The sequence below is a fragment of the Mustelus asterias genome, chromosome 11 (genome assembly GCF_964213995.1).
Source record: "Mustelus asterias chromosome 11, sMusAst1.hap1.1, whole genome shotgun sequence".
In the NCBI taxonomy this organism is placed as follows: domain Eukaryota; kingdom Metazoa; phylum Chordata; class Chondrichthyes; order Carcharhiniformes; family Triakidae; genus Mustelus; species Mustelus asterias.
In genome coordinates, this window is record NC_135811.1 from 73,142,126 (window position 1) to 73,160,390 (window position 18,265).

At 44.2% G+C, this 18,265-nt stretch overlaps 1 protein-coding gene across 2 annotated transcripts in view; it reads right to left on the minus strand.

Annotated features, from left to right (window-relative positions):
- The window catches only part of LOC144500589 (tRNA N(3)-cytidine methyltransferase METTL2-like), a 36,465-nt gene that overhangs the window by 10,237 nt on the left and 7,963 nt on the right, over positions 1-18,265 (minus strand). For both annotated transcript variants that reach the window (XM_078223749.1, XM_078223748.1), the window contains exons 4-6: positions 16,334-16,383; positions 13,951-14,011; positions 5,605-5,744 (exon numbers count right to left, since the gene is read on the minus strand). In XM_078223749.1, coding sequence (XP_078079875.1) covers positions 5,605-5,744; positions 13,951-14,011; positions 16,334-16,383 — 251 coding nt within the window. The remainder of the gene's footprint in view (positions 1-5,604; positions 5,745-13,950; positions 14,012-16,333; positions 16,384-18,265) is intronic.

Below are 18,265 nucleotides of genomic sequence, written 5' to 3' on the forward strand. Positions count from 1 at the left end.
ATTCACAACTTCCTTTCCTACCTATCTTTGTATCATCAGCAAATCTTGCTACAATACACTCCGTTCCTTCACCCAAGTCATTAATATAGATGGTTACTAGGCCCCACACATCATTCCCCATGACACTCTACAGGTTACAGTTTGCCAACCTGCAAAATGACCTATTTATCTCAACTCCCTTTCCTAGCTTTGTATTATCAGCAAATTTGGCTACAATACACTAGGCCCCTTCACTCAAGTCATTAAATCAGACTGTAAATAGTTGAGGTACTAGCACTGATTCTTGTGGTACTCTACTAGTTACAGTTTGCCAATCTAAAAATGACCCTGAGTCTTTGTTTCCTATCAGTTAGCCGATTCTCTATCTATGCTAATATATCACCAAAATACCATAAGCAACCTGCAGCCCCGGAGGCCACATCTGGGTGCTAAGTGCAGCCCATGAGACAGTTTGTTGATCTTTGCCCGTGTGTAAGGTTGCCACAGTCTACTGATTTTCATCTGCATAGCTTTTTTTCCTACTAATATGACTGAAATAGGACAAACAACAGAGAGAATTATAGCACAACAACAGGCCCTATGGCCCTCCAAGCCTGCACCGACCATGCTGCCTGTGTGAACTAAAACCCTCTGCCCTTCCGGGGACCATATCCTCCTATTTCCATCCTATTCATGTATTTGTCCAGAGGCCCCTTAAAAGTCACTATCGTATCTGCTTCCACTACCTCCCCTGGCAGCGAAATGTACATATTTAAAGCAAGGGCAAGTGAAGTGAGGTGCGTGCTGATTGCTCACAACTGTGAGAGCCATGACTATGAGAGCCATGCGCTCCCTCTGCATCCAAAGTGTAACTTTTTTTTATTTTTAACCGTTTGAAGTTGATGATAGTTCTACGAATATTTGAATAACTCAGCACTTTCTATAACTCGTTATGAATATTCGGCATGTATTAAATATATTTAATCCTATTCATGGTTAGTCAACAAGCCCTATTTCAATCTTTGGCCCACTGAGATGAAGGAGGGCCTTTCATGCGGCCCACACGCGAGCTGAGGTTGCCCATCACTGCCATAACCTCCTATCCTCTGCAGTAAACATTAATGCCTTTTGGAAATCCAAATACACTACATCTACTGGCTCCCCTTTATAAGAACATAAGAAAGAGGAGCAGGAGTAGGCCATCTAGCCCCTCGAGCCTGCCCCGCCATTCAATAAGATCATGGCTGATCTGAAGTGGATCAGTTCCACTTACCCGCCTGATCCCCATAACCCCTAATTCCCTTACCGATCAGGAATCCATCTATCCGTGATTTAAACATATTTAACGAGGTAGCCTCCACCACTTCAGTGGGCAGAGAATTCCCGAGATTCACCACCATCTGAGAGAAGAAGTTCCTCCTCAACTCTGTCCTAAACTGACCCCCCTTTATTTTGAGGCTGTGCCCTCTAGTTCTAGCTTCCTTTCTAAGTGGAAAGAATCTCTCCACCTCTACCCTATCCAGCCCCTTCATTATCTTATAGGTCTCTATAAGATCCCCCCTCAGCCTTCTAAATTCCAACGAGTACAAACCCAATCTGCTCAGTCTCTCCTCATAATCAACACCCCTCATCTCTGGTATCAACCTGGTGAACCTTCTCTGCACTCCCTCCAAGGCCAATATATCCTTCCGCAAGTAAGGGGACCAATACTGCACACAGTATTCCAGCTGCGGCCTCACCAATGCCCTGTACAGATGCAGCAAGATATCTCTGCTTTTATATTCTATCCCCCTTGCGATATAGGCCAACATCCCATTTGCCTTCTTGATCACCTGTTGCACCTGCAGACTGGGTTTTTGCGACTCATGCACAAGGACCCCCAGGTCCCTTTGCACAGTAGCATGTTGTAATTTTTTTCCATTTAGATAAAAATCCAATTTGCTATTATTTCCTCCAAAGTGAATAATCGCGCATTTGTCAACATTATACTCCATCTGCCAGATCCTCGCCCACTCACTCAGCCTGTCCAAATCTCTCTGCAGAACTTCTACGCCCTCCACACGATTCACTTTTCCACTTATCTTTGTGTCGTCTGCAAACTTTGTTACCCTACACTCAGTCCCCTCCTCCAGATCGTCTATATAAATGGTAAATAGTTGAGACCCCAGTACCGATCCCTGCGGCACGCCACTAGTTACCATCTGCCAACCAGAAAAGCACCCATTTATTCCGACTCTCTGCTTCCTGTCGGGTTTGCCAATCCCCAATCCACGCTAACACCCTACCCCCAACTCCGTGTGACCCAATCTTCTTCAGCAACCTTTTGTGAGGCACCTTATCAAATGCCTTTTGGAAATCCAAAAACACTGCATCCACCGGTTCCCCTCCGTCAACCGCACGAGTCACATCTTCATAAAAATCCAACAAGTTCGTCAAGCACGACTTTCCCCTCATGAATCCATGCTGCGTCTGCTTAATCGAACCATTCTTATCCAGCTGGCCTGCTATTTCTTCTTTAATGATGGATTCCAGCATTTTCCCAACTACAGACGTTAAACTAACTGGCCTGTAGTTACCCGCCTTTTGTCTATTTCATTTTTTAAACATCGGCGTTACATTAGCCGTTTTCCAATATGCCAGCACTACCCCAAAATCCAACGAATTTTGATAAATAACCACTAACGCATCCGCTATTACCTCTGACATTTCTTTCAGTACCCTGGGATGCATTCCATCCGGGTCCGGGGACTTGTCCACCTTCAGTCCTGTTAGTCTACCAAGCACTGCCTCCCTGGTAACATTAATTGTATTGAATACCTCTCCTCCTACCAACCCTCTATCGTTAATATTCGGTAAACTATTTGTGTCTTCCACCGTGAAGACCGACACAAAAAACTTATTTGAAGTTTCAGCCATTTCCTCATTTCCCACTATTAAATCCCCCCTCTCGTCCTCCAAGGGTCCAACATTCACTCTTGCCACTCTATTCCTTTTTATATATTTGTAAAAGCTTTTACTATCATTTTTTATATTTAGAGCTGGCCTAGCTTCATAACCTATCTTTCCTTTCTTTATCGCTTTCTTAGTCGTTCTTTGTTGTTTCTTAACGTTTTCCCAATCTTCCGATTCTCCACTATTTTTGGCCACTCTGTACGCATCGGTCTTTCATTTAATACTCTCCTTAATTTCCTTCGTTATCCACGGCTGGTTATCCCTTTTCTTACAGACCTTCTTTATCACCGGAATATATTGTTGCCGAGTACTGAAAAGGATCTCCTTAAAAATCCTCCACTGTTCCTCAGCTGTCCTACCTACCAGTCTGCTCTCCCAGTCCACCTTAGCCAATTTAGCCCTCATCCGATCATACTTCCCTCTGTTCAAACAGAGAAAAGTTATTCACCCTGCTTGTTATATTTACAAAGAACCATAATCATTTTGTCAAACTTGATTTTCCTTTCACAAACCCACACTGACGCTGCATGATTGTATTGTGACTCTCTAAATGCCCTGCTACTAACGCCTTAATAATGGATTCTCACATTTTCCCAATGACAGATGTTAGGTTAACTGGCTTATAATTTCCTGCTAAAATTTTCTCTGCCTTCCTCTGAACAGAGAGTAGATATAAATGGAGCATTTTCTGGCTGCCAAGATGCAATGAGTGGTATGCCACAGGGATCAGCGCTGTGACCTCAACTTTTTACAATTACTTGAATGAAGGTATCATGTTAAATTTTCTGATGACACAAAGGTAGGAAAGCAAGGTGTAAAGAGGACATCAGGAAGCTACAAAGATATATAGATAATTAAATGAGCGGGCAAAGATCTGACAAATGGAGAATAATGTGGGAAAATGTGAAATTGCCCATTTTGGCAGGAAAATAAAAAAAACAAATTATCTGAATGGTGAACGTTTGCAAGACTCAGGGGTAGAGGGATCTGGGTGTCTTAGTGCATGAATCACAAAAAGTTAGTATGCAGGTACAGCAAGTAATTAGAAATGCTAATAGAATGTCATTGTTTACTGGGAGGGGAATTGAATACAAAAGTAGAGAGGTTATGCTTCAGTTAGACAGGGTATTGGCAAGAACACATTGCAGTACTATGTATAGTTTTGGTTTTCTTATTTAACCAAGGATGTAAATGCACTGAAGCAGTTCCGAAAAGATTTACAAGACTAATACCTGGAATGGAAGGGTTGTCTTAGGAGAAAGGGTTGTATCACTGGAGTTTAGAAGAGTAAGAGGTGATTTGATTGAAACAGATCAGATCCTGAGGGGGGGTCTTGACAGGGCGGATATAGAAAGGATGTTTCCTCTTGAAACTAGAACTAGGGTTCACTGTTTTGAAACAAGGGGTCGTCCATTTCAGACAGAGATGATGAGAATTTTTTCTCTCAGAGGGTTGAGAGTCTTTGGAACTCCATTCCTCAAAGGCATTGGAAGCGGAGTCTTTGAATATTTTTAAGGCAGAGCTAGGTAGATTCTTGATAAGCAAGGGGGTGAAAAGTTATTGGATAACATGGGAATTTGAGTTGAGATTACAATCAGATCAGCCATGATCTTATTGAATGGCAGAGCAGGTGGCCGAGAGGCCTCCTCCTGCCCTTAATTTATATGTTTGTATGTCCTTTCTTAAACAGTATGTTAACATGTGCAGCTTTCCAATCCGCTGGGACCTGTCTAGAATCTAGGGAATTTTAGAAGAATACAGCCAATACCATCCACTATCCCCACAGCCACTCCTCGGATGTTGACCATCAAGTCAATAAGACCCTCGTCAGACCCCACTTGGAGTACTGTGCTCAGTTCTGGTCGCCTCACTATAGGAAGGATGTAGAAAAGATTGAAAGGGTGCAGAGGAGATTTACAAGGATGTTGCCTGGATTGAGTGGCATGCCTTATGAGGATAGGCTGAGGGAGCTCGGTCTTTTCTCCTTGGAGAGACGAAGGATGAGAGGAGACCTAATAGAAGTGTATAAGATGTTGAGAGGCATAGATCGGGTGGACTCTGAGGCTTTTTCCCAGGGTGGAAATGTCTGCTACGAGAGGACACAGGTTTAGGGTGCTGGGGGGTAGGTACAGGGGAGATGTTTGGGGTAAGTTTTTCACACAGAGGGTGGTGGGCGAGTGGAATCGGCTGCCGTCAGTGGTGGTGGAGGCGAACTCAATAGGGTCTTTTTAAGAGACTCCTGGATGAGTACATGGAGCTTAATAGGATGGAGGGTTATAGGTAGGTCTAGAAGGTAGGGATGTGTTCGGCACAACTTGTGGGCCGAAGGGCCTGTTTGTGCTGTAGTTTTTCTATGTTTCTAAGTCCATTCGGCTAAGAACATCAGATTTTCTTCCCTAAATTATATTACTGAACTAAATAGGTTTTTAATGTCAATCCGGTAGTTCCATAGTCCCCATCACGGATACTAACTGTTTATTTTCAGGTCATTCCACTAGCTGTTGTGAAAGAATTTTAAGCAATGTCTGGATAATTTGTTCCAATCTCTGGATTACTAGCACAGTAACATAACCACTACACTACTGGACTCAAACAGGCACTATGTACAAGGTCTAGTACTGTATGCTAGACATTGTCTAGGACACGAGTACTGTACATGATCAAAGTACTTACTTATCCGGATGTATCGCTGATAGGACAAATATGAGGATGATGATGTCCAGGCTTTCGTTTGGCATTGGGTAGTTGGCTTGTGTGTCACATAGATCGTGGACAAAAGCAAGGCAGCGAGAGGGGTCGTAACCAGGGTTCAACTAGAAACAGAAAGATAGGGTTTGATATGAGTTGCAGCCTGCAGTAGAACATCAGAGCTCAGACTGATGATTCAGCTGCTCACCTGAGGTTTGTTAACAGACACGGAGAATAGAAGAGAAATATTGTCAAACAGATCTAAAGACTTAATTCAGCAGAGAGTGAAATACTTGGAGATTAGGATGAGATTCATTCTTGTGTAATAGAGGACAGTGATATGAAACTGTCAATAGCACACACTTAAGCTGTGCATTCTGTTTTCACTGACAGGAAGGTTGGCCAGCAGAGGACAGAGATTAAAGGGAGATGAGGAGAAATTACTTGATGGAAGTTATGATGAAAATGTGGTGAAAAATTCAATTCATTTTCAAAAGGTAATTGGATAAATACTTGAAAATTAAAGATTTGTACGTTGTGAGCAACGTACCTGTTTTTGTAGTGCGTGGACCCTTTAAATGCTCTTGTATTGTAATAAAGAACCTGACTTGTCATCGAGCCCCGACAGTGTAGAAGAGGTCAAACAGCCCATCAAGTCTGCACTGATTCTCTGACAGATTATCTTATCCAGGCCCTCTCGCCGCCCTATCCCTGTAACCCCACACATATTTATTATGGCTAATTCATCTAACCTACACATCTTTGACCACTAAGGGGCAATTTACCACGGCCAATCCACCTAGCCCGCACATCTTTGGACTGAGAGGGGAAACCGGAGCACCCAGAGGAAACCCGTGAACAGTGACTATGAGGGAATAGCAAGGGAATGGAACCAATTAGCTACCTCTCAAAGAGCTGGCACAGACACAATTGCTGAATGGCCTCCTCCTGCACTGTGCAAGTTTCAAGCTTTTAAATCATCTCATTTGGCAGGACGTGAAACACCAGCAGATTCATTCTTTAGTTTCACCTCTTCTTATAGGTGCCTTCCCCTCTCTGATTCCTCAACTCTATTGATTTGAAGCTGATGTTTTGCTCAGACTGTTTAAAATAAGGCTGTATATGGTCTTACTAAATGTTGATGCTGGAAGTTAGAGCCAGAATTTAAAGTCCCCTGTACGCGTTTGATTTCTGCTCACTGTGAACCTTCCCCAAATCTAACCCACTGAGAACCAATATCCAACCCCCAGCCAGTGGGACCAAAAGAGAGTCGGAGAGCCAGGAAGGTGAATGGGGGCACGCTCTGGTATTGAGCTCCAGTCCTGGTTCTAGAATGACCAGTGACAATAGAGTCCAATATTATGCCAACGTGAGAGAGAAATGTTGCTTCCTCTCTGGAGAGGCTTTGTCAGCAAAGGCAGTCCTCTGGAATGTCACCCAGGGCCTCTGCAGCTCCAAAACTCTAGATCAGCTAGGCTTCCGGCTCATGATACAGTGACACTTGTGAGGAAGTGCAGGTGAGGTCAGCAGTGATGTTCTAAGTGGTCAAATAGCCTGCTCACAGTCAGCTGTGAATAATTACTATTTGAGCAATACCTTTGTTGTTACCAAGCCTGAGGATTGAACCTGCTACCTTACTGGTTTCAAAGATCATGTTCGACTCAAAATGCTAACTCTATTTCTCTCTCCAGATACTGCCAGTTGTCCTAGCCCATTTCAAAATTTGCAGATGATACAAAACTTGAAAGCATTGTGAACTGGGTGAAGAAGATAGTGTAGAACCAGAAAAGGACATAGACAAGTTGTTGGAATGGGCAGACAGGTGGCAGATGGAAGTCAATGCGGAGAAATGCAAAATGATTCATTTTGGTAGGAAGAACATGGAGAAGTAATAAAAAGTACAAGGAACAGCAGGAGCAGAGGGACATGGGTGTATATGTGCTTAAGTTATTGAAGGTGGCAGGACAGCCTGAGAGAATGGCTAATAAAGCATACAAAATACTGGGCTTCACCATCTGGGGCACAGAGTGCAAAAGCAAGCAGGTTATGCTGAACCTGTGTAAGATGCTAGTTCAACCTCAGCCTAAGTATTGTGTCCAGTTCTGGGCATGGCATTTTAGGAAGGATATACAAAGAACAAAACAGCACAGGAACAGGCCCTTTGGCCCTCCAAGCCCGTGCCGCTCCCTGGTCCAAACTAGACCATTCTTTTGTATCCCTCCATCCCCACTCCGTTCATATGGCTATCTAGATAAGTCTTAAACGTTCCCAGTGTGTCCGCCTCCACCACCTTGCCTGGCAGTGCATTCCAGGCCCCCACCACCCTCTGTGTAAAATATGTCCTTCTGATATCTGTGTTAAACCTCCCCCCCTTCACCTTGAACCTATGACCCCTCGTCAACGTCACCACTGACCTGGGGAAAAGCTTCCCACCGTTCACCCTATCTATGCCTTTCATAATTTTACACACCTCTATTAAGTCTCCCCTCATCCTCCGTCTTTCCAGGGAGAACAACCCCAGTTTACCCAATCTCTCCTCATAACTAAGCCCCTCCATACCAGGCAACATCCTGGGTAAGCCTCCTCTGTACTCTCTCCAAAGCCTCCACGTCCTTCTGGTAGTGTGGCGACCCGAACTGGACGCAGTATTCCAAATGCGGCCGAACCAACGTTCTATCCATCTGCAACATCAGACCCCAACTTTTATACTCTATGCCCCGTCCTATAAAGGCAAGCATGCCATATGCCTTCTTCACCACCTTCTCCACCTGTGATGTCACCTTCAAGGATCTGTGGACTTGCACACCCAGGTCCCTCTGCGTATCTACACCCTTTATGGTTCTGCCATTTATCGTATAGCTCCTCCCTACATTATTTCTACCAAAATGCATCACTTCGCATTCATCAGGATTGAACTCCATCTGCCATTTCTTTGCCCAAATTTCCAGCCTATCTATATCCTTCTGTAGCTTCTGACAATGCTCCTCACTATCTGCAAGTCCTGCCAATTTTGTGTCGTCCGCAAACTTACTGATCACCCCAGTTGCACCTTCTTCCAGATCGTTTATATAAATCACAAACAGCAGAGGTCCCAATACAGAGCCCTGCAGAACACCACTAGTCACAGGCCTCCAGCCGGAAAAGGACCCTTCCACTACCACCCTCTGTCTTCTGTGACCAAGCCAGTTCTCCACCCATCTAGCCACCTCCCCCTTTATCCCATGAGATCCAACCTTTTTCACCAGCCTACCATGAGGGACTTCGTCAAACGCTTTACTAAAGTCCATATAGACGACATCCACGGCCCTTCCCTCGTCAACCATTCTGGTCACTGCTTCAAAAAACTCCACCAGGTTAGTGAGGCATGACCTCCCTCTCACAAAACCATGCTGACTATCGTCAATGAGTTTATTCCTTTCTAAATGCGCATACATCCTATCTCTAAGAATCTTCTCCAACAACTTCCCCACCACGGACGTCAAGCTCACCGGCCTATAATTACCCGGGTTATCCTTCCCACCGTTCTTAAATAACGGGACCACATTAGCTATCCTCCAATCCTCTGGGACCTCACATGTGTCCAGTGACGAGACAAAGATTTGCGTCAGATATGAAGGCACTGTGCAAGAAACATTCACGAGGACTGCTCCAGCGACGAGAAACTTCAGTTAGAAAGGTCGATTGGAGAAGTTGGGACTGTTTTTCTTGGAGAAGAGAAGTTTGCGAGGAGAATTGATAAGAGGTGTTCAAAATCTTTAGGGTTTTGGACCAAGTAGATAAGGCGAAACTTTTCCCACTCATAAAAGGATCAATAATGAGAGGGCACAGATGGAAAGTTGTTGGCAAAAGAAACAAAATTGATATGAGTAGCAGCACAGGGAGTGATTAGGGTCTGGAATGCGCTGCCTGAGAATGCGATGGAGGCAGGTTCAATCAAAGCATTTGGTAGATTGTCATCTTAGCAAAAAAAATGAAAAAGGAAGAATCTCTTCTCAGCCTTCTGTTCATAAATGTTGTTATTCGATTAATAAGATCTGCAATATAAGGTGAGGTGACCATGACAGTATCATCGATTGTTGTAAAAACCCATCTGGCTCCCCAGTGTCCTTTAGAGATTGAAATTTTGTTTTATCCATTCATGGGACATGGGCGTCATTGGTTGACCTGCATTTACTGCTCATCATAGTTGCCCGTAAGGTGGTGGTGAGCTGCTTTCTTGAATCGCTGCAATCCTTGTTCTATGGGTTGACCCACAATGCCAATAGGGAGGGAATTCCAGGATTTTGACCCAGCGACCGCGAAGGAACAGCTATATTTCCAAGTCAAGATGGTGAGTGGCTTGGAGGGGAACTTGCTGGTGGTGGTGTTCCCATTTATCTGCTGCCCTTGTCTTTCGAGATGGAAGTGGTCATGGGTTTGGAAGGTGCTGTCTAAGGATCTTTGGTGAATTGCTGCAGTGCATCTTGTAGATGGTACACACTGCTGCTACAGAGCGTCGGTGGTGGAGGGATTGAATGTTTGTAGATGTGGTGCCAATCAAGTAGGCTGCTTTGTCCTGGATGGTGTCAAGCTTCTTAAGTGTTGTTGGAGCTGCACCTATCCAGGCAACTGGGGAGTATCCCATCACACTCCTGATTTGTGCCTTGTAAATGGTGGATAGGTTCTGGGGAGTCAGGAGGTGAGTTACTCGCCACAGTATTCCTAGCTTCTGACCTGCTCTTGTAGCCGCTGTGTTTATGTGGTGAGTCCAGTTGAGCTTCTGGTCAATGGTAATCCCAAGGGTGTTGACAGTGGGGAATTCAGTGATGGTTACACCACTGAATGTCATGGGGTGGTGGTTAGAGTGTCTCTTATTGGTGATGGTCATTGCCTGACATTTGTGTGGCGCAAATGTTATTTGGCACTTGTCAGCCCAAGCCTGGATATGGTCCAGATCTTGTTGCATTTGAACATGGACTGCTTCAGTATCTGAGGAGTCGTGGATGGTGCTGAACATTGTGCAGTCAGCAAACATCCCCACTTCTGACCTTATGATGGAGGGAAGGTCATTGAAGAAGCAGCTGAAGATTGTTGTGCCCAGGACACTAGTCTGAGGGACTCCTGCAGAGGTATCCTGGAGCCGAGATGACTGACCCTCCACAAAACAACCATCTTCCTATGTGCCAGGTATGGGAAATGTTCATCCTGGAGTTCAGTCACTAGTGGTGTACCGCAAGGATCTGTTTTGGGGCCACTGCTGTTTGTCATTTTTATAAATGACCTGGATGAGGGTGTAGAAGGATGGGTTAGTAAATTTGCAGATGACACTAAAGTCGGTGGAGTTGTGGACAGTGCGGAAGGTTGTTGCAGGTTACAGAGGGGCATAGATAAGCTGCAGAGCTGGGCTGAGAGGTGGCAAATGGAGTTTAATGCGGAAAAGTGTGAGGTGGTTCACTTTGGAAGGAGTAACAGGATTACAGAGTACTGGGCTAATGGTAAGATACTTGGTAGTGTGGATGAACAGAGAGATCTGTGTGTCCATGTGCATAGATCCCTGAAAGTTGGGACCCAGGTTGATAGGGTTGTTAAGAAGGCGTACGGTGTACTAGCTTTTATTGGTAGAGGGATTGAGTTTCGGAGCCAGGAGGTCATGTTGCAGCTGTACAAAACTCTGGTGCGGCGCACTTGGAGTATTGCGTACAGTTCTGGTCGCTGCATTATAAGAAGGATGTGGAAGCATTGGAAAGGGTGCAGAGGAGATTTACTAGGATGTTGCTTGGTATGGTGGGAAGGTCTTATGAGGAAGGGCTGAGGGACTTGAGGTTGTTTTCGTTAGAGAGAAGAAGGTTAAGAGGTGACTTAATAGAGGCATACAAGATTATCAGAGGATTAGATAGGGTGGATAGTGAGAGCCTTTTTCCTTGAATGGTGATAGCTAGCACGAGGGGACATAGCTTTAAATTGAGGGGTGACAGATACAGGACAGATGTCAGAGGTAGGTTCTTCACTCAGACAGTAGTAAGGGCATGGAATGCCCTGCCTGCAGCAGTAGTGGACTCACCAACATTAAGGGCATTTAACTGGTCATTGCATAAACATATGGATGATATTGGAATAGTGTAGGTTAGATGGGCTTTCGATTGGTTTCACTGGTCAGCGCAACATCGAGGGCCTGAGGGCCTGTACTGCGCTGTAACGTTCTATGTTCTATGACTCCAATGGAGAGTTTGCCCCCTGATACCCATTGATTCCAGTTTCGCTGGAATGGTGATGCTCGCCTGATGAAAGAGCAGTGCTCTAAAAGCTCGTGATTCCAAATAAACCTGTTGGACTTTAACCGGGTGTTGTGAGACTTCTTACAAGAGCAATTAGTGATGGGAAACCAATGCTGGTCTTGGCAGTGGTGCCCACATCCCATGGAAATAATTTTTAAAATTGCATAAACTGCTTAACCCGCTCCTCAGACCAGCACTCTGTTGTAAAGATTCCTGGATTGCTGACACCAGACTCCATTTGCAATGCAAACCCCTTCAGGGTAGCTCTGTTCCAGCTGCTCTGTCAGGCCACAACCCTGTGTTTATGAACTGACTCTTTTAACACAAGGTCAGCATGAGAGCATCAAAGGTGAGACGAAAGTTTAAGCAGGATAACTTCCCATATCCCACTGCTGTTCTGAGTAGATAGCAAATGCATTTCCATGGAAACAGAGAAAACTTACCCCACAGGAGATCAGACAAAGGATATGCATTATGCAGGTTTAAAAAGAATTATCCAGCCCAACCCCATTTTCCAGTTCTTGGTCTGTTGTCTTGTAATGCACATCCTTTGTTTTAAAAAAATGAGATCAGGGTTTGTGCCCTTGTATCTTCAAAATCCCCCACCATCCTCTGGAATCTGAACAGATTATCTTCAACTCTCCTCAAATCCTTCTATCAACCACCTGAAACTCACCATCCCTGGTTATTGACCTCCCTGCTAAGGGAAAGAAATCCTACTTATTCACTCACAATTTTATACCCAACACTTAATTCTCCCCATTCCAAAAAAAACCAATCCTAAACTATCCAGTTTTTCCTCATGGCTAAAAATTCTCAATTCCTGGCAACATCTTCGTAAATCTCCTCTGTACCCGCTCTAGTGTAATCACTTTAATCCTGTAATGTGGTGACCAGGACGCTGTGTAGTACTCCAGGTGTGGCCTGAATAGTATTTTAAACAGTCCTAGCATAATCTCATTGTTCTAATGCTTTGGCTAATGAAGGAAAATATCCTGTATGGTTTCTTAACCACCTTATCTCCTTGTCTTGTTATCTTCAAGAATCTGCGAACATGCACTCCAAGGTTGCTTTACACTTCTCAGTATCGCATCATTTATTGTGTATGCCACTGCCTTGTTTGCACTATCCAAATACATTACCTCACATTTCCAGACTGAATTTTATTCACTGGACCAGTCTGTTGATATTTTCCTGCATTTTCAACCACATGTCCAATTCCAATACACTGTATTGTCATGTGAGTGCACCGTTAGGAAATTCTTTTTTAAAAAATCAAGCAGTTTACAGCTTCAGTGATGTCATTGGGCAGTGGAACTAAGCTGTGGCAGTCAGTTGATAGGGATTTTCTTTCCTTTGGGCTTTCAGTTTCATTTTGAAGCAGTTTAGCATCAAGCTAAAAAGCAGTCTCTCTCTCTCTCTCTCCCTGTTCTTCTTTTTGTTTGGTTCTGAAATTATTATCAGTTAGCTAAAGGAGAGGCTTATTGCCATCCTGCCTTAAAGAAGCTGTGTTTTGGGAAAGAGATTCAACTACCAACCTCTTCTGAGTTTCTTCACAAGGAATTTTCAGCCTTCAACCCAGGAGGCGGGATTCCTGTAACAAGTGGGCATTAACCTATGCTGTAGTGTGTTTATTTGCAGGGTTTTGTGTATTGGATGTTGGCTTTGGTTGGAACACATTAGAGATATTCCTTAAGAATTATACATTATCGTGGTTGTTGTGTTTCTTATTTGTAATTGTTAAAAGTTGTTGCTAAAATGTCTTACTATACATGTCAACAAGATTCTTAATTAAACTTTGTTTTTTGATAAAAGCTCCTCGTGGGTCAGTTGAATCACACCTGGAGTGAAACCTCTCATGCTCGTCCTAGCCAAATTCAATGTAAAACGGTACAGGTCAGGCGAGCTTCATAGAACACCTTGAAGCATCCGACCTGACTTGTAACAGTATCAGTAGACACCTGGGGTTTACACTATAGGAGTGTTATTGATAAAGCACTGATGAGCAGATAGATTGAGCTACAGGGAGAGGCACATTCACAGACAAAAGCAAGAGCACAATTGCAACTTTTCTCACCTTGACGAGTTCCACAGCAGCAGAGGAAAAATCACAGCAGTAAACAAATAGCCCTGGGTCACTGCAAGAGTATAAGAGGAGAGTTATTGACAGCACCATCAGTAACCAGAACAACTTTCTCCAGCTGCCCAGAGACACTCTTACATGACAGAAGCTACAGTCTGTTCCTGTTAAAGAAACAGAACTGAAAACACTGAGTCTGGAACACTAACTGGCTAACAGATTAAGCTGACATCAGAAACTAGCTGTGTGCACAGTTCCATCGAATCTCTACAGTGCAGAAGGAGGCCATTTGGCCCATTAAGTGTGCACCAACTCTCCAAAAGATCATCCCACCCAGGTCCTCCTCTGTCCCCGTAACCCTGTGCACCTACCATGGCTAATCCCCCTAATTTATACAAATTTAGAAACTAAGGGACAATTTAGCATGGCCAATCCACCTAACCTGTACGTCTTTCAGACTGTGGGAGGAAACTGGAACACTCAGAGGAAACTCACGCAGATATGGGGAGAACGTGCAAACTCCTCACAGACAGTGACCCAAGGCCAGAATCAAACTCAGGTCCCCGGTGCTGTGAGGCAGCCGTGCTAACAACTGTGCCACCAACAGGAATCTGCAGTTAGTCCTAACCCTAGTTCAGCAAATAACTGAAGGCAAGTGAAAGTGTCCTGATCATTCTTCAGTGCCCCCTTTTGGTATACACACCTCTGCTGATAGCGAGCGATAACAGGATCAGGCTTGGCTGTGGGTTTTTGTTTTCTTTCACTAAAGCGTTGCCTAAATTGTGTCTATCACCTCAGAAGGAGCCTAGTCCGAGATTCTCACATTCTACACCAGCTAACTTGTGGCTCCAGGAAGGCTGTAAGAATAGTTCTGATTTGTGCTAAATAAACCAGGAGGGGGGAGGTCTGTAACCATTTGCAGCCGGTTTACGATTACCCCAGACTCATTTCACTTGAATTCTCACAGCCACCGAGTGGTGCACAGGGGGCAAGTTCACTGTGCCAACTAGTTCCTCCAAGGGTAGATTTTTTAATGATGTTAAATTTTGAACCTTTTGTGTTTAAGGCAGTAAATATCCCTCAACCTCGAGAGGGAGCAGACGTGATGTCTTTCCTTCCCCACCATTCACAGCAGACATGGAGGACCAAAGGCACACAAAGATTGTAGCTGGTGCCAATGACCACACACCAACAGAGACAAGAGCATGATAGAAAAACTCTATGTAAGAATTTTCTGTAAGCTACAGGTGGCAGCATCCATGTTCAGCACCAACTACTTACAAAAGATATCCTTAAAAAATACAACTCCTGACGCACTAGATTTGAGAAGTATGAACTGGCATGCTGCAAATTTGACTTGTATGGCACCACAAGGAAAAGTGTGATGTTAGATTGCTGGCTTAATGCAATATCAAAAGAAAACCCTAGATATATTCAAACGAGTTTCCAGTATTTCTTTCTTTTTATTTTAGGGTTTCCAATACTTAAAAAACAGCTTAGTCACCCAATGTGTCTCAGTTGTTATTTGGCAGGTGAACACTGGAGGGAGTAGTCGGGCAGAACCCTCCATCGCTCCAGTATAATCAATGGTCTTTATGTGTTGGTGCCTTATCACCAATTCAGGACAGTACAACCAATGGATTACTGCTGAAGTGGTGGTATCAATCTGCACTCAGCAAGTTCATAAATTACCTATGATCGTTTTTTAGTGATTTGTTATTGAGTAAAGGCTGAGAGGAATCCCATACTCTTTGAATTGGGCCACTCACCCGAGTAGGCAGAATCTCTGCTTAATGTCTCATCCAGCAGTGCAGCACTTCCTCCGTGCTATACTGAGGTGTCAGCTTGGATTACATGCTCAAGTCCGCACGAAGGCTTGAATCCACAGTTTATTCTTTCATGGGACATGAGCATTGCTGGCTGGGCCTGCATTTGTTGTCCATTCCTAATTGCCCTTGAACTGAGTGGCTTGCTAGGCCATTTCAGAGGGCAGTTGAGAGTCAACCACATTGCTGTGGCATGGAGTCACATGTAGGCCAGACCAGGTAAGGACGGCAGATTTCTTTACGAGTGAACCAGATGGGTTTTTACAACAATTGATGATAGTTTCATGGTCACCATTACTGAGACTAGCTTTATATTCCAGGTTTTTATTTATTGAATTCAAATTCCACCTGTTGGGATTTGAACCCATGTCCTGAGTCTCTGGATTACAGTCCAGTGACATTACCAGTGTGCCACTATCAAACCTGTGGCTTGGGCAACTTTATTATATCAATTTGACACTGAATTTGTCATTACAAATGAACCCAACAGGGAGGTATAATCTGGTGCACACCTCAGTCAATGACGTGAATGAGGAGGGAATAACTGTCCTTACTTGTTAGTCTGTAGAATGGGGAACACAGTATTTCCGACTCCACAGCCGACCTGGTGGAGAGAGAGAGAAATGTTTGATGCGCGAAACAGAAGGAAATATCTTGAGGCTGCACAGTGGATTTGTTAAGGCTGTTCCAAATGAACACCATGTTAGGAATCATCTCAACTACTTGATCTTTAACATAGAAAAATGTCCCAAAGCACCTAGAGCAGCATGAAAAATAGGAGCTGGAGTAGGCATTCAGGTTGCCGAGTCTGCTCTGTCATTCAGTAAGATCATAGAATTCGTACAGTGCAGAAAGAAGCCATTTGGCCCATCGAGTCTGCACCAACAATCCCACCCAGACCCTATCCCCGCAACCCCATATTTACCCCACTAATCCTTTTAACCTACGCATCCTGGGACACTAAGGTGCAATTTTGCATGGCCAATGCACCTAACCCGCACATCTTTGGACTGTGCGGAGTGCCTGGAGGAAACTCACGCAGACACAGAGAACGTGCAAACTCCATACAGACAGTGACCCAAGCTAGGAATCGAACCCAGGTCCCTGGAGCTGTGAGGCAGCAGTGCTAACCACTGTGTCATCTTCATGGGTGATTTCACCTTTCCACATTATCCCCATTTCCCTTAATTCCATTTGTGTTTATAAATCTATCAACCTCCATCTTGAATATCTTCTATGACTATAGCAGGGAATGCCAAAGATTCACAACCTTTTGAGTGAAGAATAAGAGATGGATTTACTGAAACCTATTGGATCCCAAGGGGATTTGATAGGGTAGATACTTTCATGACAAGAGATCATAGCCTGAATTACTTACGTTCTGAACTATTAAGTAAGATATGTGTTCTTAAAAAAACGGCATACAAGCCAAAGATGGCCAAGCATGTAATTTCTGAGAATATAATTCAGTGACTTTCTGGAAAGTTTGTGTGGATTGTACTTAGTCCTGAGAGACCATGGAATGTGCTGTAAGACTCAGCTCCACTTACCTGCCCGCTCACCATAACCCTTAATTCCTTTACTGTTCAAAAATTTATCTATCCTTGCCTTAAAAACATTCAATGAGGTAGCCTCAACTGCTTGACTGGGCAGGGAATTCCACAGATTCACAATCCTTTGTGTGAAGAAGTTTCTCCTCAACTCAGTCCAACATCTGCTTCCCCTTATTTTGAGGCTATGCCCCCTAGTTCTAGTTTCACCTGCCAGTGGAAACAACTTCCCTGCTTCTATCTTATCTATTCTCTTCATAATCGTATACGTTTCTATAAGATCTCCCCTCATTCTTCTGAATTCCAATGAGTATAGCCCCAGTCTACTCAGTCTCTCCTCATAAGCCAACCCTCTCAACTCCGGAATCAACTGAGTGAATCTCCTCTGCACCCCCTCCGGTGCCAGTATATCCTTTCTCAACTAAGGAGACCAAAATTGTACACAGTACTCCAGGTGTGGCCTCACCAGCACCTTATACAGCTGCAACATAACCTCGCTGTTTTTAAACTCCATCCCTCGAGCAATGAAGGACAAAATTTCATTTGCCTTCTTAATTACCTGCTGCACCTGCAAACCAACTCCTTGTGATTCTTGTACAAGGACACCCAGGTCCCTCTGCACAGCAGCATGCTGCAATTTTTTACTATTTAAATAATAGTCCATTTTGCTGTTATTCCTACCAAAATAGATGACCTCACATTTACCAACATTGTACTCCATCTGCCAGACCCTTGCCCACTCACTTAGACTATCTATATCCCTTTGCAGACTATCAGCATCTTCTGCACTTCGCTCTGCCACTCATCTTAGTGTCATCTGCGAATTTTGACACTGCACTTGGTCCCCAACTCCAAATCATCTATGTAAATCGTAAACAATTGCAGTCCCAACACTGATTCCTGAGGCACACCACTAGTCACTGATCGCCAACCAGA